General features: G+C 33.0%; 1 protein-coding gene across 3 annotated transcripts in view; it reads right to left on the reverse strand.

Moving 5' to 3' along the window:
- LRP1B (LDL receptor related protein 1B) overlaps positions 1-26,094 on the reverse strand; it is a 1,862,224-nt gene that overhangs the window by 614,780 nt on the left and 1,221,350 nt on the right. For all 3 annotated transcript variants that reach the window (XM_053214983.1, XM_053214982.1, XM_053214984.1), the window contains exons 22-25: positions 23,352-23,552; positions 17,395-17,640; positions 2,676-2,873; positions 979-1,183 (exon numbers count right to left, since the gene is read on the reverse strand). In XM_053214983.1, coding sequence (XP_053070958.1) covers positions 979-1,183; positions 2,676-2,873; positions 17,395-17,640; positions 23,352-23,552 — 850 coding nt within the window. The remainder of the gene's footprint in view (positions 1-978; positions 1,184-2,675; positions 2,874-17,394; positions 17,641-23,351; positions 23,553-26,094) is intronic.

The following is a 26,094-nucleotide window of genomic DNA, read 5'->3' on the forward strand; positions in this document are numbered from 1 at the left end:
GCGCTGCTTGGACTTTGTATTATTTAAAGATACAGAGACAAAAATAAACATTTCAATCTATTAACCTTTAGCCTTGAAGATAGTTTTGGATTTACAAAATAATTACCAAGGCAATAAATAATTGAATAGATAATAAATAGTAATAACAAATAAATAAAAATAAATAAATCATAAATAAATAGTATTCTTACCTATACCAGTTACATACTATCTTACACATATTTATCATCTCCTCAAAAACAACCAAATGATAAAGATAATATCTCTGACTTACAAAGAAAAAAAAAACTAAAATTTAAGGGAAGTTAATAGAGTAGGTTCCCCAGATAATAAGTGACTGAGTAGCAACTGGAATCCTCGTTTTCTGGCTCCAAATCCATTGTCTCTCTTCTGCTCTTTCACAGAGGCACACACAGGGGAACACTAGAGACAATAACCTGAGTTACTCAACTTTTTACCTTGTTTTTGAGAATCATGTGCCTTGTCTTTCAAACACACCAATTAGTCAGTGTCTCATTACTGGACTCCTTCAAGTTTATGCGAATTTTCTTTTAAAGTGACTCCAAGTACTTACAAAATACATAAGAGGTGATGTGATAAACATCGTGACTGTTTGAACCAGAGACTGGCCCTGTGGTCTGCAACCATTAGAAACAATTATGGCACCTCTTTGGCAGGGCAAAGAGAAATTCATTAAATTACTGCTTCAAAAATGAGTTGCAACACTTTCCAATAGGGCCTAACACTCATATTTAGAAAAAACATATTTCTGTCCTCTAAAAGTACCTATGTAAACAATCTTATAGCCACACTTGTGCTAATAAACTTAAACTCATATGTATACAATTATATACATATACATATATGTACATGCACAAAATAAGCAATCTAATAATTTATGTGATAATTGAATTCAATATTAATTTAAAAGATTATTTTTTATGTCAAAGTCAATCTGTGAAAGGCAAACTTCTTTACCCATATCTTGGGTCCAAAGCAATGGCTCTGGGATGTTCCATGGCTCCGGCGATTAGTGTAGTGCGTAGGGAACCATCTAGCTTGGCCACTTCAATTTGGTCCAGATTGCTGTCTATCCAGTATATGTTGCCCGCTATCCAGTCGACTGTCAGCCCTTCTGGGGTAGCCAAGCCATGCTCCACCACTACCTCGACTGCACTGACCCCTACAAAAAAAAAAAAAAAAAAGGAAATCAACTCTTGTACCCATTCAAGGAACATGTTAAGGACAAAGGAAAAGACCAGTGTATGAGCAGCACAGAGTTTTAAAGTATTTTATTGAGTTTGAAAGATATAGTGCAAATGTGTTATAAGGCACAAAGGAAACTAAGAAGGCTCCAAATTTAGAATTACTGAAATTTCCTAACAGAAAATTTTAATTTCTTAAGTCTTTTCAGTGGCAGTGAAAAAGAATTTTTAAAAAACTCTGAGGCGAACAACAATGTTTAGGGTTCAAAAAGTTATTTCTTGTTTCTGATTTTTGAAATAGAACACGAGTTTGGGGAATAATGATGAGCTAGTTAATATCATTACAATTTAGTTTCAGCATTGATCTTTAGGCGTAGAATAAAGAGGATCAAGTCTACCTGGGGCAATATGCAGTATAGCTTGTCAGCACCCACCTTCTTCTGAAGCATGATAGATAAGAGCTTTTACTGCACTTACCCTTAACAAAGATAAGTCCCAAATCATACTCCCCACTCCTCCCTGGCCCAAAAGACTTACAAGACATAGCATGTTTACAAATAACAGAAGAAGACATTAGTGAGGTCTAAATACAAATAAGCAATTTGATAATGCCCACCAATATCCTTACTCACTCACTTCTAAATTTCTTTTGTAATTAAAGTAATTATTTAAAAAAAAAACACTTTTTCTAATAGGACAACTCTTCATAGTTTATGACATTGCTGGTGTTTTTGTTATATATTTTAATTTTTTTTAACAGTTAACAATCTAAGCCCAAAGATCTAAATCCATCACTTGAAATCAGTCTCTTGCAATATGTGACAGGACATAAATTCACATATGATAATTATATTGTGTTATTACCATTTTTCCAAAATTGTAAAGGTGATTTAAGGAGAAATTTATATTTTGATAGAAACACCTGGGGTTTGGAATGCTACACAGATCCAACATTTTCAAAAAGATTATTACATATATTTATCTTATAGCCTCACTACTTAAGCCTACATTAGCCAAAAGAGATAAGTCAAATTATAACAAAAAACATTTAGTTCATATTAGTGGTCTTTGTACCAATTCAGTGCTTGTTTAAATCTTGCTGACAGTAAAATAAAACAAAATATTTAAATAAATAAAAATAAAACAAATAAAATAAAATAAAACTTTTTTTTAAATAAAAGAAAACATTTCAACTCTCAAAATGTATCTACTAGTGTGTGGAAGGCAGTAGTTATTTCTTATAAGCAAATTTTTTCACCAATGCCCATGGAAAAGCTCATAATTTGAAAATGGTATGCATAGCACAGGCTTTTGCCATTTATTCCCCTCCCTCAACATATTTTCACACATGTACTTGACATCTATTGTTTTACATACATGAGGCAGGAGATAGGGAACCAACGTGCAAAGATTAATCAAAATCCCTTCAGATTACAGAATATTGTTTTGGAATTCTCACTAAAAAATTACCTCCATTTTCAGTAAGTTTGCCCCGATATATTCTGTCTTCTACAACATCTGTCCAATACAGTAAACTTTGATTGAAGTGAAAATCAAGCGCTATTGTGTTTCTCAACCCAGGAACAAGTAGACTGTAGTCTCTTTTATGCAGATCAATTCTTCTGATCTCATGGCGAATAGAAAAGATGATGAATGCTTCAAAAGGATCTGAAAATAAATTTATTTTTAATAGACTTATAAAAATATTTATATGCTTTCATAAGTAGAATAAAATACCTGAGGTCAAATCCAATTATTTAAAACCATAATTTATTATATAATTCTCTGTTATTAAAGGAGCAATTTCTTTTAATCCAACATTTAAAAGAAACTTGAAAAATGTAGGTTTACACGTATTCATTAAAATAAAGTATAAATACGTTTTTATTCCTTAGATTTCCATACACCTGATTCTGATTAATGAATATAAGAATTATTGTAATTTCAAGACAAAAATAAGGGTTTTCCATTTTAGTGGAGCTTCAGGTGACAGTCCAAACCTCAGAAACATCAACATGGGAAGTGCTAAGAGTTGGCAAAACTAGTTCTGCTACTCTTAGCCCATCACATGCCTACAGATCCACAGAGGAAATATATCCAATAAAAGAGGATTCTGTAAGAGTTACATGCTTATGTATAGTTAGGGAGTATTCTCCATAAGAGGAGAGATGATGGCTTCCTCCACAGTCTGAAATGTACTAAAATTATGCTATCCTTTTGGAAATGTATCAAGTCCTGTATAATTACTGCTGGGCATACTAATATGAGTTAGACATGAATTTTGCTTTATAAATACATATTTTGAGGGAGGGACCCAGGCTTACAAAGATTTGCCCCCATTTCCATTTAATGCAATTCCTTTGGGCTTTCCTTTAGGGCAATATGTTTTCCTAATTTAAGTCTAGGCACATCCTCTGAATGTAAGCTACTGTAATCATCTGGCTCAAGAGGCGGATGTGAAATCTAAATTAGGCTAATGAGTCTATAAACTTCTAGAAAAGATTTCAAGCTGAGGGTAAAGAGTGTCTTTTCTTTCAAGGTCACAGATCGCTAACTCTAGTATTGCCAGTGTCTATACCCTTGTAGTTTGTGTAAGTGTACTTGTGATATTGTTTTAAAACAGAAAAGAGCCACAAAGAACGAAGCAACAATGACCTGTGGTGATACTGTGTCCTAAGGATGTTCAAGTCCACAGTTGGAATTCTCCCTAAGACAAGTTCCTCCCTTCATACTCCCTATATATTTCCCATGCTTTGGATATATAATCCAATGCAGGTAACTATTCACTCAGTTTGGGCTGGGTTTTTGTCCACTACAACCAGGTTTACTGTTCTTATTAATTTTCATTCCTCGGAGAGGTGTATCCTGATCAATTTCCTAGTAAAGACCATTAGAAAAATTATATTTATTTATTTATTTTTAGAGAGAGAGAAAGGGAGAGCGCGCACGCGCGCGCGCACACACACACACACACACACACACACACACACACACACACGAATGAGCAGGGGAAGGGCAGAGAGAGGGAGAGAGAGAATTCCCAGCAAGTGCTGTGAGCACAGAGACCAATGTGGGGCTCAAAGTCAGGAACCACGAGATCATGACTTGAGCTGAAAAGCAAGAGTCAGAAGCTTAACTGACTGACCCATCCAGGTGCCCAATAAAGGCCATTTTTTATTATTTTATATCTCCATAGCCTATTAATTCTCTTTGAAGTATATTTAAAATCACTATTTATTTGTTTTCATCTACCTTCTTCACTGGCTTAAATGCTTTATTGAAACAAGGATCTTGTTTGCCTTGTTCATTATGATGTCCCTAATACCTAGCACCAGGGAAGACATGATACATACCAGGTCTTAGATTTAGAACAGAGCTAACCGAGGCTGGCTGTCATGTCCTTGGTTTAGGGAATTCACTGCCCATTTTTTTCCACTGGACATGAATCTATTTTTTTAATAAGCTCTACCTAGAACATTAAATGAATGTGTTTTGAATGAATACAAGTGGAACAGACTCCATCTTAAGAAACTAGCTGATGGCTAGCATGGGAGAGAGCCCTGCCATGATCCACAGAGCCACCTACTTTAACCTGCAGCTGACTGCATAATATAAGCAATCCCGATCAAGACCACAAAAACCAGTCAGTAGCCTGAGAACTTGTGAGCAGTAATTACGTATATTGTTGTGATCTTACAGGTATCGTGGTTATTTATTGCACAGTATTATGGTGTTTCTTGCAAAACATTACTGTGATAGTAGCCAACTGATAAAAATAGCAAACATATATTAAATAACTAGTGCCAAAGAGCTCCTGATAGAACAAATGCTCACAAAATTTTAAATCCAGAATTTAGAATTTTCTAAATAAAGAAAATGGTTCTTTTGGATGTACAGTTATTTAAAAGGGAGAATACCTAATTTTGGATCAGGATCCCTTGTATGAATCTGCTCTGGCTATGAAATAACTGCTCGCCTTAAAAAAGTCTTTATTTTTTTCAGAAATTGTCTTTACCTGCAGAATGGAGTTAATGACAACCTCCTTCCAATTTAACTTACACTGTTATCAGAATCCAATTAAATAATGTATATGAATTTTTTTTAAAAGCTCATAATCATCACAGTGAATGCAAATGTGGAGGTAAGTATGAAGTAGTCGAAAAAAAATAGATTTGGTGTCAAAAAATAAGGGTTGAAAACAGAGCTGTTTACTGACTCACTGTGTAAGTTTGAGAAGTTTACTTAAACACTCTGATCCTCAATACTTTTTAATTTATAAAATATATACCATACTGACTTATCAGGATAATTGATCATTAAAAGTGCAGATGCTCAATATCTTAATAAATCTTTATTATAATATTAAATTTCAAAGATTACTCAAAGGAATAAGCAAAAGATATATTGTGTAAGAGAAAAGGTTGGAATGATAATATGCAAAAACAGTTGGATATTTCTTAGCATGTGCTGAAGCTAGTGATATTTCAGCTCTGAAGAGCTTCCCCATCCTTTGGCTTAAGGTTTGCCTTTAGTCAAGTAGTAAATTAGAGGCGCAGCAGCCACTTGCTAGAGACATTTATATTTAATAGCTTTTAAAGGACATGGAGTTTCAAAATTGCAAAGCAATGATGTGCTGCCTCTTCCTTAGAAAACCACACTAGAAAAATCAAAAAAAAAAAAAAGAAAAGAAAAAGAAATGCAAGTTCCACCTTCACTAACACTGGAAGGCATGTTACCAAAACACCACAACATTAGAAGAATGCTGAATACATTCAAAGTATGGACAGTTTCTGAGAGATGATGCCTATAGCTGTGTGTGTGTGTGTGTGCGCGCGTGTGCATGTGTGTGTATATATATATACACATACATGTATAATGTATGTGTATATATATGTGTGTATATATATATATATATATACGTATATATATGTGTGTGTGTGTGTGTGTGTGTATACATACATATATACATACATATATAATGCTGGCAGAGCACAATTTTCAAAGGAGGTAGCGTAACTAAAGGGCAGATCCCATAACCACTTTTTGGGAAAAAAAGGATGAGAATAACACTCTGGCCTCAGAAACTTCTCTGAACCCATTGACACCATAAAGATTCATGAAGAAGGTCTGAATGGAGAATCAAACAGGCATGCAATACATGAAGTGAAAGGAGCCAGGTTCAAAAGTCTATAGACAATATCATTCCATTTCAATGACATTTTGAAAAAGGTGAAACAATAGAGATAGAACAGTGGATGCCAGAGGCAAAGGGTGGGGAAGAACTGATGATATATTTTTAGACAAAAATCGCTAACCTTCCTACAGCTACTGAGAAGACAAAATAGAAAAAAAATGCACACTGGCAATAATAATGAAAAAAGATAAGGAGGAGTGCCTGGGTGGCTCATTTGGTTGAGTGTCTCACTTCAGCTCAGGTCATGATCTTGAGATTCATGGGTTTGAGCCCCGTGTCAGGCTCTGTGCTGACAGCTGAGAGCCTGGAGCCTGATTCAGATTCTGTATCTCTCTCTCTCTCTCTCTCTCTCTCTCTCTCTCTCTCTCTGTACCTCCCCCACTCATGCTCTTTTTCTCTCTCAAAAAAATGAATAAACAGAAAAAAATATTTAAAAAGATAAGGAATCTAGGAATGGAATTATTAAGAAATATATAAATATTATATGAAGAAATTTTAAAACACTAATGGAAGAAATAAAGACTTCAAAAAATGGAAAGGCATACAGTATTATTAGATAGAAACAAAAGGAAACAAACAAAAAAAAAACAATGTCCCAAAGATCTTGCTTCTGCCTGAATTAATTTATAAATTTCCTGTGATGAAAAAAAAATGACAAATACTTTTCTTTAAAAATAATGCTAGATAATTCTAAAGTTTACATTAAAAAAGTGTGACTCACCAGGACAACTCTAGGGTAAATATATAATAATGATTAACTTCAACAAATATTAAGATATATTATTATATCAATAAAAAGTATTTTGGTACTGACCCATATCTAACTTTAGAGCTGAGAAATATGGTAGTTTTAGGGTACCTGGAGAAGAAATGAAGTTGGAAGATTTTGATTTAATACAAAAATATCTAGATAGCTTAATAATTTTGATATAATAAATGGCACTATGAAAGCCTTGGAAGTAAACATAGAATAATTATTTTTAGAACTCTCGAATGAAAATGGCCTTTGTGCATTTGGCAAAAATCATAGAAGAAATAAAGAAAAGGGTGGTGTTTATTAAATTTTTTTTTAATGTTTTTATTTATTTTTGAGACAGAGAGAGACAGAGCATGGACGGGGGGAGGGCCAGAGAGAGAGGGAGACAAAGAATCTGAAGCAGGCTCCAGGCTCTGAGCCATCAGCCCAGAGCCTGATGCGGGGCTGGAACTCACGGACTGTGAGATTGTGACCTGAGCGGAAGTTGGCCGCTTAACCGACTGAGCCACCCAGGCACCCCAAGAATGGTGTTTAATATACATTAAAAATTGTAGGAGAAAAATATTGTAAAAAAGTCAAAAGACAAATGACAAACCTCACTGAACATATGCAATATAATAAATGACTAAATTCTTTAAGACATATGAGCTCCCATTTATTGATTATAAAATACTCAAATAAATAAGAGACAAAATGTATTAAACAGATAATTCAGAGAAAGGAAAATCTGAACAACTTTTAAATTTTAAACTAATTTCTCTCATAAAATGATAAATGAATTTTAAATCATTAAAATGTTGGTGAAGACCCTATATTGATTAAAATGTAGGCAAAAGACATTCTGATGTATTGATAATGGAAGTATAACTTGTTATAACCATATAGAGAGCCACTAGGCAACAGCCATCACAAGAGATACATCTATATGCATGTAAATACACACACACACACACACACACACACACACACACGCGCGCGCACACACACACACACACACCTTGACCAACTAAGTCTGTTTGTAAGGAATTACTCTAAAGATATAGTTTTGCCTATTTAAAAATGGCAGATGGCTAAGGAAATGCTCTCCAATATTATTTGTAGTGGCAAAATACTAGAAACAACAGAAATGTTTACCAATAGATAGCTGGCAAAATAACTTATGGTACAGTCATATACTATAAGATAATGGGGCCACATAAATTAATGGGATTGATATAGATGTACAGCTACTGAATAATTCCAAATATTTTGTAATTTGAAACAGGAAGATATAAACAATGCAAAATCGATGCTACCATTTAAATTAAAAAAATATTTTTCTAGACCTACATGAAGGTGAAGCATAGAATATATCTTGTTGTCTTAATGAGGGAATGCTGTTACCTCTGCCATGGAAATTGGAGACTGGGGTTCAGAAGTGGGGAGAAAACTTTCACTTCATTTTGTTTTGATATAAATTTTTAGCACATAGATTTTCTACTAAGATTTTTAATAATAAAAATTCAAACTAGTAATAGATGGAATTAATACTTCCTACTTTTTAGAAACACTCACAAATAAATAAAAATTGTTTGGCCATGACATATACATTAAGCAAAGAATTTCAGTATGACAAATACTAGGTACTGTGTTTCTTCCCTTCAAAAGAACTGGTATTTCCACTATGGCCATATTTAAGAGATCATTAACTGCTCTTATTTTCATGCTCTATTTGAGAAAATACATTCTCCTGAACCCAAAACTACTGACTTATTTGTTACAACTGAATTTATAAAGGAATTCTACAACAGAAGACCTGGATTCTCCACTTGCCTCTGCTACAAATAAAGAAAAGCACTAAAGCCCACAAGCAGGGGAGAGGCAGAGAGACAGAGGGAGAAAGAGAATCCCAAGCAGGCTCTGCACATCAGCACAGAGCCTGACATGGGGCTTCAACTCACAAACCATGAGATCATGACCTGAGCCAAAATCAAGAATCAGATGCTTAACCAACTGAGCCACCCAGGCGACGCTTGTTGTCTTGATTTTTAAAATAAAAGAGTACTTTTGGTGATACACGATCTAAAGTTTCATTTGTAAAGAGTCTTGAATTATTAATTTCATTATTAATGAAGCAATATTAATATTAACCAAAATACACTTTAAGGAAATAGCTTTTGTAGAAATAAAAAGTTCTCTATTATATGATAAGAAAAATAACAGATAAAATAAAACTCTTAAAATGGTGTGTGCCTTAATAATATAGGCTAAAATACATATAAAACAAAATCAAATAGAGAAATTGATAAATCCATAATCATATTGTGATGTATTTAACCACAATTCCTACACAAAAACCGATATGAAAAATAATAACACAGATGATTTAAACAACAAAATAAACAAAAAGCTCACTCTACCAGAAATGTATAGAAAGCTGTACATCAAAACAGAAGACATATTCTCTTTAAGCATACATGGAATGCAACAAAACAGTCATATACTAGTCTCTAAAGTAAGTCTCAAGAAATAGCAAACAATCAACCTAATAATGGACACCCACTCTGAGCACAATGGAATTAAGTTAAAAATCAATTATAAAGACTGCTAAGCTCTTCATATGTTTTAACACTAAAAATAATTACTGAACAATTTCTTGCCCAATAAGACCTCAATAATGAATTGTGAAATAAAGATATGATGGCAATAAATGAATAGATAAAAAAACATGAACAATTTAAATTAATGAAATAGAGAATCCATTCCTGAATGGTAACGTAAGGATCCCCAAATCCTCTCCTTCATAAAAACAGTGAAAACACTGGAAAAATGGTTAAAATCATCTTTTTTTCTGAACTCTAGAAATTAACCAAAATCTAATAACAATCCAATGGGTGTTTATTTAAGAAAAACTGCTTGGCCACCTGGGTGGCTCAGTTGGTTAAGCATCTGACTTTGCTCAGGTCATGATTTCACTGTTCGTGAGTTCGAGCCTCATGTTGGGCTCTGTGCTGACAGCTTAGAGCCTGAAGACTGCTTCAGATTCTGTGTCTCCCTCTCTCTCTGCCCCCCACCCGCTCACGATCTCTCTCTCTCAAAATAAACATTAAAACAATTTTTTTAAAAAGAAAAACTGCTGAATATTAGTACAAATTGCAAATTATGTGGTGTTTCAACATGTACCAATCCCATCCCCCTTTCCTTAGTTTCATAGTAGATTTAAAAACAAACAGTCCAGAAGTTCCCAGAGGGGAAAGATGGATTTGAAGCTCCCCCAAAAGCCCAATCTCCAGAGAACTGTTCAATGGAAGAATGGACCTTTCAACAAGATGTGCTGGGGGAGCTGGATTTCCACATTCCAAAGAATGAAGTTGGAACCTCACACCATTTAGAAAAATTAAAATGTATTATAGACCTAAATATAAGATCTAAAATGACACAACTAATAGAGGGATACTTAGTGACCTTAGATTAGGCAAAGACTCTGAATAGGCATTTCACTCAAAAGCCTATAAAAATGACCAAAAGGCACATGAAAAGATGCTCAACACCATTAGTCATCAGGGAAACACAAAACAAGCACAGCAAAATACCCCTTCACACCCCGTAGGATGACTATAATAAAAAAGATGGACAATATTGACTGATGGCAAGATTGTGTAGAAATTGGAGCCCTCATACACTCCTGGCAGTTCTAAAATGAAGCAGTCACTTTGGGAAACACTTTGGCAGTTGCTCAAAATGTTAAACAATGACCTGCCATATGACCCAACAATTCCACTCTTAGTTCTATACACAGGAGAAATGAAAATGCATGTCTGCACAAAAACTATGAATATTCATAGTATTCATATAATCAAAGAATAAAAACAATTCAAATGCTCATATCCTGATGAATGGAAAAACAAAATGGTATATTAATACCATAAATATATTACTCAGCGACAAAAGTAAATGTAATGTATGGTAAAACATGAATGAACCCTGAAAACATTATGCCACATGAAAGAAGCCAGGCACAAAAGACCACATGGTGTATTATTCCACTGGTATGAAATGTCCAGACTAGGCAAATCTATAGAGACAGAAAACAGATTTTGAGGTTGCCAGGGGTGAAGTAGGGTTTGAGTGAGAGTGATTTTAAATACATATGGGGTTTGTTTAAAGGAGGGATTAAAATATTTAGAATATTTTATTCTAAATTCCATAGTGGTAATGGTTACACTACTGTGTGAATATACTACCAACCACAGAATTGTGCACTTTAAAAGAATGAATTTTATGGTATATAAATTATATTTTAATCCATCTGTTATAAAGAAAAAGAAATATATTACATGTTGTTTAAGAACACAAACTATGACAGAACAGGTACCCCATTTCACATAAGTAGTGTTCGCAGGGGATGAAAGAATGGATGAACAGAGGGCTTCAGAATGATCTAATGTTTCGTCAACTTTATAAAATGATTTATATCATAAACAACCTGAAAAAAACTGAAAACATTTCAGTATCCTAAAATATTAGCTGTGAATATGTTATTCTCAATATGTTTGAAAGATTTCATAAAATGAAAGGTGATTGAAAACATACATTTTTTTTTTGAATTTTTAAAAACATTTTATTTTTAAGTAATTTCCACACCCAGAGTGGAGCTTGAGCTCACAACCCTGAGATCAACATCTGCAGGCTCCACTAACTGAGCCAACCATGTGCCCCCAAAACATTTCTTGTTTACTCTGAACACTGACTGTTACCTTGACTACTTGGTTAAAAATTCCCAAAGGCTTTTCAAATTATTGTATTTAATATAGTCATTTTCTGTTGAGAATGCAGTTGATGAATATTTACAGTTGATTACACTTGACTATAATAAAGCAGTTTTCCAATAAAAACTCAAAGTGTAAATATTCAAATTATTTCTATTTGAACTCTGGATCTTGATAACTTCTCCGAGTGCCTCTACTTTTCAGATTTGTTAGTTTATTAAATTATTATTTCCTTTTTGAGAAAATAAAAACAAACTGTAGTGAATAATCCAATATGGAATTTCATAAACTAGCAGGAAATCATGAAGAAGAATTTGTCATCCTGAAAGGTCACAGATGATAATGAGCAGAGTATATGAAAGAGATGGTAAAATGAAGCAATACATGTGAAAGTACTTTATACATTCTTGGTCACTATTTATTTACTACCATTACTAATGATGAAAACAATAATATGGTGCTTGGAATGGAAACCTACATTGGAGGATAATGAAAGATTAGGTTGGAGAGAGAAAATAAATGAAAATGAAGAAGGCTCTAAATAGGAGACTGAAGAATTGAACGTTCTTTCTGTAAATAATTGAGAGTTACTTAAAATCATGGATAGAGACTGATACGTAAAAGTGTCATTGTACTAAAATAAAGAAGTGGATCGCCAGATTATAAACCAGCTTCATTCCTTTGATATCTTCACCTTTATTTACCATTATTCCACAAGGTAGCCATCTGCTTATCATTACTTCATTCTTCTTTCTTTCACTTCTTATTCTTCACTATACTTGTGACCTCTTTCCATTAAATCTCATCTTCCTGATTTGAATTTCCCTCTCTCTTTTCAAGAAAAATACCTCATCCCTTCAAGTTTCAATATTCTTCTTACAAACTAAAGAAACAGAAGATGACAACAAAGAGGCCAGAGAGAGGACTGCCATCATCATTACAACATCTTTAACTCCTGGTTGGGATGGTGGTACAAATGCTACCAATCGGAGAAGGAGGACTGTGTCTGGAAGATATTGTGTAGAAAAAATTAGGACATGGGGAAAGGGGCCAGCAAAGAACTGGGAAGTCAAAGGTAAGTTCAGGTTGTGAGCCCTGAACCAGAAGAAAACTGGAACCACTGACAGGACAAAGGATAAATGAAAGACAAGGGAAAGAGTACATTTCAGCCAACTCATTTTAAGGTGACTTGGTGATACCTGATGAAACAGCACAGGACAGTAGGAAAGAGAGTAGCTGGAAATGTAAATGCCACAGTTATCAGATCCGAGGTGGTAAAGGAAGATCTCCAAGAGATCATTTAGGGGTAGATGAGAATTAAGGTTTCTGTAGTGGGCACAGTGCACCCACAGGAGATCACCACATTTATGCAGCTTTGTGTTTGTAAAACTGTGGATTACATCCATAATCTCCTTCCATAAAAAAGGATGTAAATTGAATTGAAAAATTACTTTTTTTCTAAAGAATACACAATATTCTATTCTGGCATCTGATATAATTTCCACAAAATATTTTGTGGTTTGGTTAACAAAAATTTGATAAGAAAACACATATTTACTTAAAAAAATCTCTCTTGTTCTTAGAAATTTAAGGAAAATATATAGCACATATAAAAATTTATCCTATTCTGAAGAGCTAGTAATTTGTTGGATGAGAGAAGATAAGCATACAAAAAAATTCATTACACCCAAGGCAATATATACCGGGAAAAGTATTTTTTGCTTCTTATTTTTGCTCACTTCTCCATTGGTGAAGTGTCCCTGACACCTGATTTCTGCTCAGGTCATGATCTCGTGGTTTCTGAGTCCAAGCCCCACACTGGGCTCACACTAACAGTGTGGATCCTGGGATACTCTCTCTCTCCCTCTTTCCCTCCCTCTCTCTCTCTCTCTCTCTCTGTCTGTCTCTCTCTCTCCCTCCCTCCCTCCCCTGCTTGCACACTATTTCTTTCTCTTTCTCTTTCTTTCTCTCTCAAAATAAATCAATAAACTTAAATAAAATAAAAATTAAAAAAAACATCTTGAAGCTGTTGTTTTCTTTCTTAGTGGAGGTTACCATCTTTTGCCTGAAAAACCTTTTAACTGGTTTCTGCATTAAATATATTTTTTTAAAATCTGAGAATGGAAATATAAGAGAATAAGAACCAAGAAAAATTTGGTGGGGAAATCTAACCTAATTCAGGGTAAGAGAAAATAAGAAGGAATACTTTAATATTCTTCCCAATGTAACTAGAAGTATGCTGTAAATTTGCAAGTTGTCTACCTAACAGAAAAGAAACTAGAAATTAAAAAAAAAAAAAAAAGAACGAAATCAGCAGCAATATTCTGGTTGTTCCTAGTATAAAGAAACCAATACTTCATGAGAAAGGTGATTAATACATCACATATTAAAAAGGAATTGGTAAAATAAAGTACTGAAATGCCCAAGAAAAATTAGATTTGCAGATATATTAAATAAAAACTCAGGATCATAAAAACAGTATTTATGGAAATCTTTATATTTAACTAACAAGATGTTAGGAATGAACTTCAAGAAAACAGAATCAGTTCAGCAATTCAGCAAAAGACATATTGTAAAGAATTTAGGAAGAAAGGAGTTGAGATATATAAGAAAGTATGAAAAAAAAACTACAGAAGATTCAAGAGAAAAAATGTTGGGGAGTCATGGCTCTAATTTGAAGCATAAAGAATACTATTATTCTTTACTTTTAAAATGTCAAGAAGAATAATCACAGGTATTGCATTCAATAGAAAGGACACATTTTAAAAGCAGGGACTCAACTCAAAAATGATGGGAAAAAGTAACAAAAGAAGAGCAAGGAAAAAGAAATTTTATTTTCAAAGTCCAATGGTTAATGGTTAATTCATTTTTATTGAACTCTGAATGTACTAAAAGTTTTTAAAAAAGAAAGGAAGTGAATAAAATACAGAATAAATCCTTTTTTATATAAGAAAATTGGTTTAAATAAAAAATAATCTTCAATAGCTAACAAAACCTGTATTGTCTGTAATAATATAAATGCTGACAATGCTATTTGGTATACTATATGTTTCAGGAAGGTATAAATTATGATCAGGTTAAATTCTCCATGTAAGAAAGCTCCATATTATCTTTAAAAAGTAAAATATACCTTTGCTTTTCACTTAAATTATAATAAACAAAGCAGGTGTGAAATACAGCAATCTTAGCAGTGAGAACTGACATAGTACTGTTAGTCTCTATCTGATCTGAGAACAGAAGGAGCCAATTACATTAGGAGAATTACTTTGTACCTGGTCACTTACTTTCAAATGTTGAATTATTTTAATATTGAACATGAGTTTTTATTGATTTCATAGAACACAAAAGCAGTAAAATAAGTCAATAATTTTGTCATCTGTATCCAAAAACCAGTTATGGGGCAATTCTCATGTAAAATAGGATTATAAATATATGTGAGGTAAAATTTGGTCTACTGTTTCCCCAATCAAAACATGTTCATAAATAAAATGACTATTATCATTACAACAAATTGTTATTATTTTTTAAGCCTCTCATGCCAATTACTTTGTACAAGATTCTTAAAGGAGAAAGTCACATAAATGTCTGCTAAACTTTTGCCTCTAGGCATTTTTAACAGCCAGAAGAAACAACCACAAAACAGCATTTGATATAAAAGGATGAAGCAACTTAACATTCTCTGAAAAAATATAATGCTTCTGATTGCATACTATTTTTCTAGAACTGGACTGAATATAATGTAAAACATAAAAGAAAAATCTATAACTTGATTTTTGACTTCAAGATGCTTATTTCATCAGAGAGATAAAGAATAGAAGATAGATGGAAATACAAAGCAGCAAATTAAAAATGTGGACACATATTTTCATGGACAATATATTCTAGACATAGAAAAGAGAAATGGAGAACAAACACATTTGAAAGAATATTCCCCTAAAGAAGTTGGGCTTACAAGTCTTAAAGAATATCCAGGAATTTGAGACACCTGCGTGCCTCAGTTGGTTAAGCATCTGACTTCAGCTCTGGTCTTGAACTCATGGTCTGTGCGTTGGAGGCTCGTGTTGGGCTCTGTGCTGACAGCTCAGAGCCTGGAGACTACTTCAGATTCTGTGTTTCTCTCTATCTCTGCCCCTCCCCCACTTTCACTCTGTCTATCTTTCAAAAATAAATAAACGTTAAAAAAAAAAGAATATCTAGGAATTTTAGAGATTAAGAGGGGGAGGTACAATCTAAGTGGAAGGAACAAACTGAAAAAATCTTATGATGTATAGGTTCTTAGCAGTCTGATGAAGCCTGTGTACCACTTATCATCAAGTTTTAAAAAGCACAAAAACTGTAAGAAAAAAGTAAAAAAAAAGTATACATAGATATAGGAATCAAATACTGTATATTGAAATGCAGTTACCAATATTAAACAAAAAAACACTTTTGGATGTCGTAATATACCTGCTTTTTATTAATGTATTTGGTAACAGATTGAGCAGTGGGTCTAATGATTCTCATTGTTAAAGTAACAGTGGTTTCCAAAGCCTGAACACATATGATATTTTGAGATATCAGCAACAACTTTACCGTGATGTGAATTCCTATTACTTCAAATGGAGACACATAGTTGTTACTAATAATTAGTGTTAACTTTCAATGAGACATTAAAGAAAATAAAGGTGTAATATTTTCTCCAACAACATTCATGGGCCCCTTCAATTCTCTCCACGGACTCTCAATGTTCCCCACTCAGCTAAGTCTCTGGAGAAGATAGTGAAAAGCTGTCATTCATTAAGTACCTAATGGGTGTTGGGGCACAGTGGCAAGTACTCCAGGTTATTGTTGCAACATGCTATAATAGAGACATTGTTATCATAGCCACAGATATTTGAAAGATTAGAAAAGTGAGGCTCAAGCAGTTTTATGTAGCCTGACCAGGGTCACAAACATAATGAATGACAGCTGTAGGATTAAAGTTCAAAAGTCAGGTTCCAGAGTCTCTGCTTATTTTTCCCACAGTGGAATCAGACCTACAGATCAGCAGAACGTTCTAAATGGACACTTAGAAGATGAACACAGCCAGAGGACAAAGTTGATTTTAAGAGTAGAGGAAATTGGAAGTATGGGCCAGGACCAGACTTCTGGAGGGTTCTAAAATCTTGCGAAGAGAAATAAAAGTAAATATTTTGGACAGTACAAAAACAAGCCTTTAGGGAGGATGATGATGGAAGTAGTATTTCAGAAAGGAAGAAAACAATCTGATGGACTGTAATTATAAGGACTACAGTAATATACTCTGTTCAGAAGATTTTGGAGTAGATCTAAAATGACATATTACTATACTTAAATGCCTATTTAAAATCAGTTGAATCCTTTGTTAATTCGCTAAAGGTGTTTTGGATTATTTTCTCAAGATCTGTTCTAAAATATAGCAAGATACACAACTCACAAAAATCAGAAAAGCACTTGGTATTCTTCAGCCTAATGAAACACACATCTACTTACCAACACTTGTGCAACTTTCACCATCCACATCCAGCTTCCACCCTTCATAGCATGAGCACTTGACTGTGTGCTTGTGCTGCTCACACACTTGACTGCACTTCAGATGATTGCTACAATAATCTATAATTTCACACGTTTTATTGTCTTTGCTTAGTCGAAGTCCTTCAGGGCAGGAACAGACAATTCCTCTTCCAGGCACAACAGAACAATGATTGCTACAGCCTCCATTGTTTAGTGAACATTCATCTATAAAAGGAGGGGAACAGATTACAGAGCATTATCAATTGTTTTGCTCAATAAAATACTAATCATTTAACTCCATTCTCTAAGGCTGGAATTACAGCAAGGATATTATACATGAATAGAGAAAAACTGCCTGGATTTTTTTTTTCAGGGATTGGGGTAAGCATGATAAAATATTTCATCGAATAACCAAATCCTATATGATAAGAACTGGGAATGGAAGGTTTTCATTTCTATAAAACTATAGAGTACACTTTGTTTTACCCCATAGATGTAAAGTGTGTTCAATGTTTCTTTCTATTATTACTGGAAAGATTATTCTGAGACTTTCAACAGTTACACCAAACCAGTTGCTAAGGTCTCCCCAAAGGAAATACATTGATCTGAAATTTAGACTTATCTCAGTGCTTATAAACAGGCATACACATATATGTGTAATATATACATATAATTTAATGTAATATATATATATGTGTATGTGTATATATATATATATATATATATATATATATATATATTTCTACATCTATAGTCTGATTCATAATGATAATGCAGGATGGGTTAGTTTGCTCTTTACTGGTTAAAGCCATTTATTTAATTATCCATTCTACCCTATATATTGGGTATTATGATTAATTCAAAGAGGCCATGTAAGCATTGTAAATAATATACATACACACAAAAAAGTAGACGATATTTTGAGTTAAATAATGAGCAACTAGTATTTATTACATGGATAATATGATCGGTTTATAAAGAGAGAGACCATTTTTTTTGTAGTACTTATAACTGAGAATTGCATTAGATGTATTTCAGATTCTATTACATTATGAAATTGTAAACTCCATGAAGGCATACAAAATATCTGTTCTATTTAGCCTTGTATATCTAATAGATAGCACAGTGCCTAGGACAAATATTACCATATTAATATTTGTTGAATTATCAAAAAAAAATGAGGCAGCACACAGCTGTCCCAACATTGAGCCAGTTCTTGTCCCATTGGGAAAATTTCAAGTTGATGTAATTATGTCCTTGATGAAAATAGCACATAATTGTTTTTTCAACCATACTATTACCTATCCCTATGTATTATTAGGTGCACAGGAATAAGGTTAAAAGAAACTTTGCCTTCCTTTGCTTTAAAAATATTTTAAGCAGTTTTCAAAGGCTATTTAATTAGTTGTTTTTTGAGATATGCTGAAAGAGAATGTTGTTCACTGACTGGCAAACTGCGGTAACATTTACTTATATACCTCAAATGTTTCCAGCTGTCTATGAAAATGTATCTAGTTCAAAAATCAAGCTTAAATATAACACTTTAAAAATATTTTCTGCATTTTCTAAAGTTCTATATGGATCAACTGTTCTTCATACTATTTGCCACCATAAAAGGTTACAGTAATAAGAAAAGGAAGATGATTATATTAACTATTTTTGCTAAGAATTCAAGTTTAGTATTATTTTAGAAGAAAAAAATAGATTCATTTAGCTCCTCCAAATATGTTTGTTCATCTACAATCGTAATCATTTCAAAACAATAGTCATTTTAAAGTATTTGCCCCATTTTTGTTCAATTGACATTCTTTTTCAAGAGAATTATGGCAAAGAAAAGTCATCATACCCAGCAGGTGAGAAACAATTGTTACAGTTCTTGTAGTTTATTTCCAATATGACTGTTCTTGTAGTACTGAAATGTCTCTTTCTGATGCTATGTGTGGAATTAAGTCATAGATTAAAAAAAAATAAAATTTACATTGAAATCTAAAATTGAATATATAAATATAATATATTATATATATTATAATAAATCTAAATTATAAATCTAAAATTGAATATATAAATATAATAAATATGTAAATATATTTGTTTGGCTAGTCCCTTGTTAATTCCTCCTTCACCCTAAACCTGTCATCAAATCCTGCAACTTTCTTTCACATTTTTTATTACCTAAAAAAGAATTTCTCGTTGACCTAACTCTAGTCAGTTTCTTCAGAGCCCTCTGTTCGACTAGTCTTCAACAATGGCTTATAAAAACTGCAGTCCCTTAGTACAAATAATTTCAATTCTACTTTCCTCCCCAACCATACCCCTCCAACCACAGAAGAAGAGACTCCAAAAAACACTAGCATAGTTTCTGACAACTCAGGCAGCCTCCCTAGCAGTACCCCAGCCCTGCTTAAAGTGCCTGCTTAAGGAAGCTCTATGCTGCCAGGAGAGTTTACTTTTTGTTCCAGACAAAACCTGGTGGTAGGCAGATAGGTCCCTGAACCCCATTTTAGAACAGTTACTTTAGAAAGCTTGTGAGTATAAGTCCTTTTTCTTCACCTTTAAGATGCAAATCTTCCACCACCAGAACTGTCTTCTTAAGGACCTGAGAAATATCTTTGAAATGCAAACATTCAAGCAGATAACTCTCTCACTCTTGTTCCCAGTTGCGTGCACCTTGTTCTGACTTGTACCACTGTCTCAAGTCAAAGATCTGAGAAATGTATTTCTCCTCTGGGATAAGCACCAATTAACAAAACCAGATGACTCAGTCACAGGGACCAGCCACCTTACCGCTTCCCAGGTGCCTTTCCCTTAGCAGACTCCAGCCTTCAAAATGCCTCTAGTCTTTTGTTTCAGTGATTTCAGTTCACGCTGAATATTCTTCCCCATTGCAATAGTTAATGCTGAATAAAATCTATCCTTATCACTTCAACTAGTGTCCAGCTTGGTTCATCTTTGACATATCTTTATAGCAAGGATCAACAGTTAACTTTGTTCTTGAATGATTCAAGATTTTTCTCATTTGCTTTCTAAATGCATATACCTTTCCCCTTGAAGTCATTTGAAAATCTCCCTGAGAAAATAATCTCTTCACTAGGATTAGGAGACTTATTTTACTGAGTGCTCCTTTTCTGTTTTGTTTGTTTGTTTGTTTGTTATCATTTGCTTTATAAATCAGATTTATTTGGAGGGAACAAAACAAAGCAAAAAACACCTTGCTACCCAAAGGATAGGAGTTTTCCATTTCAGGCAATTACCCAAGTATTAAGTCTATAGATTACCAAGTCATTTTCATGCAAGATATTTTTGTACAAATTTTACATGTATTGAGGAACAGGACACGAATCACTCCTATTTCCTCTTTAACAGGGGACGGGGTATGGGAGGATTAAAAGAAAAACAGCTTTTTTTGAGGGGCACCTGGATGGCTCAGTTGGTTAAACATCTGACTCTTGATTTAGGCTCAGGTCATGATCTCACCTTTTTCTGAGTTCAAGCCCTTCTAGGATTCTCTCTCTCTCCCCCTTTCTCTCTGCCCCTCCCATGTTCTAAACAAACAAACAAACAAACTTTAAAAACAAACAAACAAAAAATAGCTTTTATGAATACAACTATTTGAAGGAATAGACCTGAAGAGGAAAAACCTACATTTTCATCATCTATACCAAATGGTTTAAAAAAAAAACACACACACAACTCTTTCAGCTTTGGGTATCTCTCTCAGGAAATACATTCCCTAGCTACTAGTCAACCCATGCTCATTATTTAAAGTTAAATCACTGGGTATATATATTTTCTTATGTCCACTGGGTAAATGTCCATTATGCTCATTATGATACAAAACTCATTAACCAAAAACCCTGTCCAGCTAGACAGGATCTACCCTACGACTGATAGGCATGGGCCTTGAAAATAAGAGACCAAGGTGCCATTTCTCTACAGGTACCAATATTGCTTATAAGGATACATATACTGAGCTATAATACAAAGGTACATGTAAAAGAAGATAGGGAAAGGAGGACCATATAAGGCAATTCAATCCTTTGAGCATCATTTGATTTTTTTTTTCATTTCCCTAACTTTCCTCCAACTTCACCTCATGAAGGGCAGAGTATATGACTTCATTATGCCATAGTGCTATAAGCAGGATAGAAATGTCTTTTTTATCTTCTTTGATACGTCCACACCCAACTTTATTGTAAACTCTTTCACTCCTGTAACCTTTTGAAATGTTTGAGCAAGATTCCTAAGTTGATGAATATAGTGACTTAAAAGCAAGAATTAATTTTCTGTTTTGAAGTAGACAAAGAAATAGATTCAGAAGAAATCTCCATTGCTTTTTTATAATACTAATTTAGAGAGCAGAGGATAGGAAAATAAGGCTGTGTTTTCATAATATTCTTCTCATTTTTCTTAATGACTATATTTTCTCTTCTTCATCTTTTTTTTTTTACTTCATTTGACCTGAAGGATGAAAAAAAGGTGGAAAAGCACTAATTTCTTTCAATACTTTTAGAGCACCTGGCATTATTACTATGACTTCCTATAAATATCATCATCTCCTTTTTGTTATGAGGAATCTGACATTTCCAGAAATTAAGTTACTTGCCTAGGTGAGTTAATTGAAGAACTGAAGAAAAGAATTTAAACCTGCTAAAGTCTCTCTTCTTCTATATTTACATATTCTCAATTTTAAGAGTATTGATAGTTTTCTTCTTTCAGAATTCCTCTTACAACTTTCACGAGCAAACCTCACATTTTGTAATACAAGAGATACTTCAATCCACCAATCTCCTTCATAAAGGAGAATAAGCTGGGAGAAGAAGTAAATACAGATAAACTAAATCTGTCACCCTGTATTTGTTATTTAATCTCAGTGGGGTTTTTTTGGAGGGGGAGTGTGGGTGGGGGTTGAAACATCTAGTTTAAATTTAGCATCACTGAATGAAGACTGTTGCATTTACTGTTTCAAGATTATTTTACAGAATCACAGACTTTTTGGAAGAAATGACATTTATCACATAAATTTAAAACATAATAATTTTTTCTGTATCACTCAGTATTCTACTAATGTTTAATTCAGATCAAAATATGATAACGTTAAGCTTAAATGTAGTCGTCTTTTCTATTTTCAATTAGGAAGCTTCATCATTTCCTAAAGTCATTTTCTCACAGTCCCCAGTCATCTCATTATTGTTATCATTCTGTAAATTCTTCTTCATTACTCTATTGATGTCACCTTCAGTATTATCTAGAAAACATATTTTGAAAATCTCCTTGCTAAATGTCTGATCTCCCCACAGAGAAGGAAATGTAATTTTCTTTACATGTTCTGGTCGGTATAAAAAGACAACTAGTCAAAAGTGATTTCAAAGTTCAAAAGCTATCTATCAGATTGAAATCATCATTTTAACTAGATAAAGCATACCAAAGAAAGCTATTGCAAGAGGACTAAAAATTTCAGAGAAAATTTTATAAACTTGAATAATATTCAGTTGATTTCATGACTCAATCTCTTCCTTTCCTCTTTTTTAAAACTTCTATTGTAAGAATTAGAAGGTATGATAAATCCATTGGCTGGTAGTAAACTGTATCCCATAGGTCAGTAATAAGAAGGTTCGATTGTTCTGAATGACAAAAAATAATCAGTTTAATTGTGGAAATAACACTAACCATTCAGAGATCTAAATGATGAGCTCAACTATACAATTAAGTTGGTTGGATACAAGCCAACCTTTTCTGCTTTATTTGTGAAATTTTTGATCATATTTTAAAAACTTTTAATAGATTTATAGTCCCCAAAAAAGAGATAGGGTTCAACGCTAAAAGTTATATGTAAAGGAAATAAATGGAAGGAAGGTATGCCACTATAATAATTATCAGCAAGTGGACTAAACATTTCTAGTTAACACAGAGAAGCACATCAGTAAAACATGCAATACCGCAGAGATCGCCTTCATCAGACCCATCAGGACAATCCCTTCTCCCATTGCAGAGTTTCTCTGGCTGTAAGCAGGCTGAAGTGTCATTAGCACAAGGGTATTTGGGTGGTCCACATAAAAAGCTGTCACAGTCATCTTCATCTGACTGATCTTCACAATCCATATCTCCATCACATATCCATGCTTTGTTGATGCATCTCCCTTAAGGAAACAGAAACATCATCCATTTGATTGTTGCAATTAAGTCACTGTAATAATGAGTACTCACCACTGTCTTTAGTCAGAAGAAGTACTTGCTATTAGCAAGAAATGTATTGGCTGATAGTTTGACAATTTATTTTAATGAAGGCATTTGAACAGCTCTTGCCCTACTTGTTAAAATGATCCTAGCATTAAAGCCGTAATATTTTCCTTGCTTTCAAGTTATTGTCTGACCCTATTTAAAAAAAAAATATTCTGTGGGGCACCTGGGTGGCTCAGTTGGTTAAGCCTCCGACTTCAGTTCAGGTCATGATCTCACTGTCCATGACTTCGAGCCCCAAGTTGGGCTCTGTGCTGACAGCTCAGAGCCTGGAGCCTGCTTCAGCTTCTCCGTCTCTCCCTCTCTCTGCCACTCCCCTGCTCATGCTCTGTCTGTCTGTCTGTCTCTCTCTCAAAAATAAATAAAGATTTTTAAAAAAATTTTAAAAAATATTCTGTGACTAATTGAAAGTTTAATTATAATACTTAAAAAAAGTTTATACAAACATTTGTATATAAGTCCCTTTCAGAATCCTAAATTCTGGAAAACGTTATCAGTCTTTTGCAACCCTAAATTTAAGCAAATATTTTATTCCACAGGAGAAAATGTCCTTCTGTTTATATTTATAAGCTTAGGACCTCAACTCCTCCTCATAACTAGATATGTACATTCCCTCTCATAAAAGGACATACGTGTTATCAAATATTTTAGTAGCTAAGGTACTAAATATATACAGATTTTATGGAAATATGTTTTTCTTTATTGACTTTGAAAGAAAAAATGATTAATGTTTAGCCAGATTTTAAAAAATAATATGAAATACATAGAAACCAAAAGCCACTGTCTATGTAAACCTTTTTTTTTTTCTTAATATAAATTATTCCTCCTTTCCAGAAGGTCTACATTTTTCTTCTAATTTATCTTTTCTGGATTATGCAATGTTAAGGTATAGTGTGAATTAAAAATGTACCTGAAGATAAATGCTAATTATTAGCAGACTATATACCCACAATTCATAAAATGAGTAGGGAAAATGAAAAAGAAATGAAAAATATTAGACTGCACATGTCAAAGAGTCTTTATATATTCAGAAGTCTGCTTCAACCTTAATCTTAAAGTAATTAAAGTATTGGTGAAAGGATTTTGCATTTGTAGAAATATATAAATAAGTTTCTATACTATTAGGTCAAATAAGAAAAGAACACAAATTATAAGTTTCATAGTTAATATAAATGCATTTCATAACCAACATTAATTATAGATGAAAATATTCTTAAAATAGAAAATGATGGATACTTCACTGATCAATTTAATGTAAATGGAGACACATAAATTTTTGACTTAACATCATCAATAAAACTAATGATATTATTTATATTGTTTCGGAAAGACTACCTAATATAATTAGAAAACAGAAATAAATGAGGTATAAAATTAGAAGTGTATCATTACATGCAGTTAATATAATCATATAATTATAAAATCAATAAAAATGAATTAAGAACTGTAAGAAACTAAGAATTCAAAACATTTGACAGCTAGTTTCAAATATTATACAAATAATCCATAGATTTCATACCTAAAAACAGACTATAGTAGAAAAAAAGATGGATTTAAAAATCCACCATAAAATACAGTATTTGGGCTAAACGACACTAGAATTGTATAGAATTTATATGAAAAAAATTTAAGAGTCTTCAAAGAAACCCAAAAGAAGCCTTAGATAAAGATATAGTTTGGTTTTGGAGAAGATTTGTTCCTGTAAAGCTATTTGTCCCCAGATTAATACAATCCCAATAAAATAGGAATATTATTACAAGCCTATAAGAAATAAAATTGCAAATATCATTGGAGTCTTCAAAAAAAGAGAGGATAATTGATGTAGGAACTGTTAATGCCAACCGTTTAGAAGTATTTTGACATAACAGTAGTCAAAATATTTTTAACAGAATATCAATCAAGATATCAACAACTGAAGAGGATAGATATATAACATAATCATTTACATAGTATATAGTTTCAATATATAAAATTGGCTGTTCGAATAGTAGAGATAATGGAAATACAAGTTTGATGATGTTAGGAACATTGCTTAGCCATCTGGAGAAAAAAAAATAAAGCTAATACTTGATCCTTACATTAAAATATATTCTCAGTATATCAAAGAAGTAAGCATTTCATAATAACAATGATAAATACACACACGTTCTAGAATAAGATAGATATTAAGATAACAAAAACTTGAAATGTTCATTAGAAAACCCAGAAAACATAAAGGACAAATTGATAAACTCAATTTCATCAATATTTTTGATTCCACATTGCAACAACATAATCCATACACAAATTCAACACAAAGTGGTAAACCAGAAAATATATTTTATTTGGAAAAAAGGACATTTTTTTTAAATACAAAAGGGATCTTACAAATAAATAAGATAAAGATGAATATACCAATACAAGTGCAAGATTCACAATGGATCAATAATGACTTACAAACAC

Source organism: Acinonyx jubatus, chromosome C1 (assembly GCF_027475565.1).
Source record: "Acinonyx jubatus isolate Ajub_Pintada_27869175 chromosome C1, VMU_Ajub_asm_v1.0, whole genome shotgun sequence".
NCBI classification, from domain to species: Eukaryota; Metazoa; Chordata; class Mammalia; order Carnivora; family Felidae; genus Acinonyx; species Acinonyx jubatus.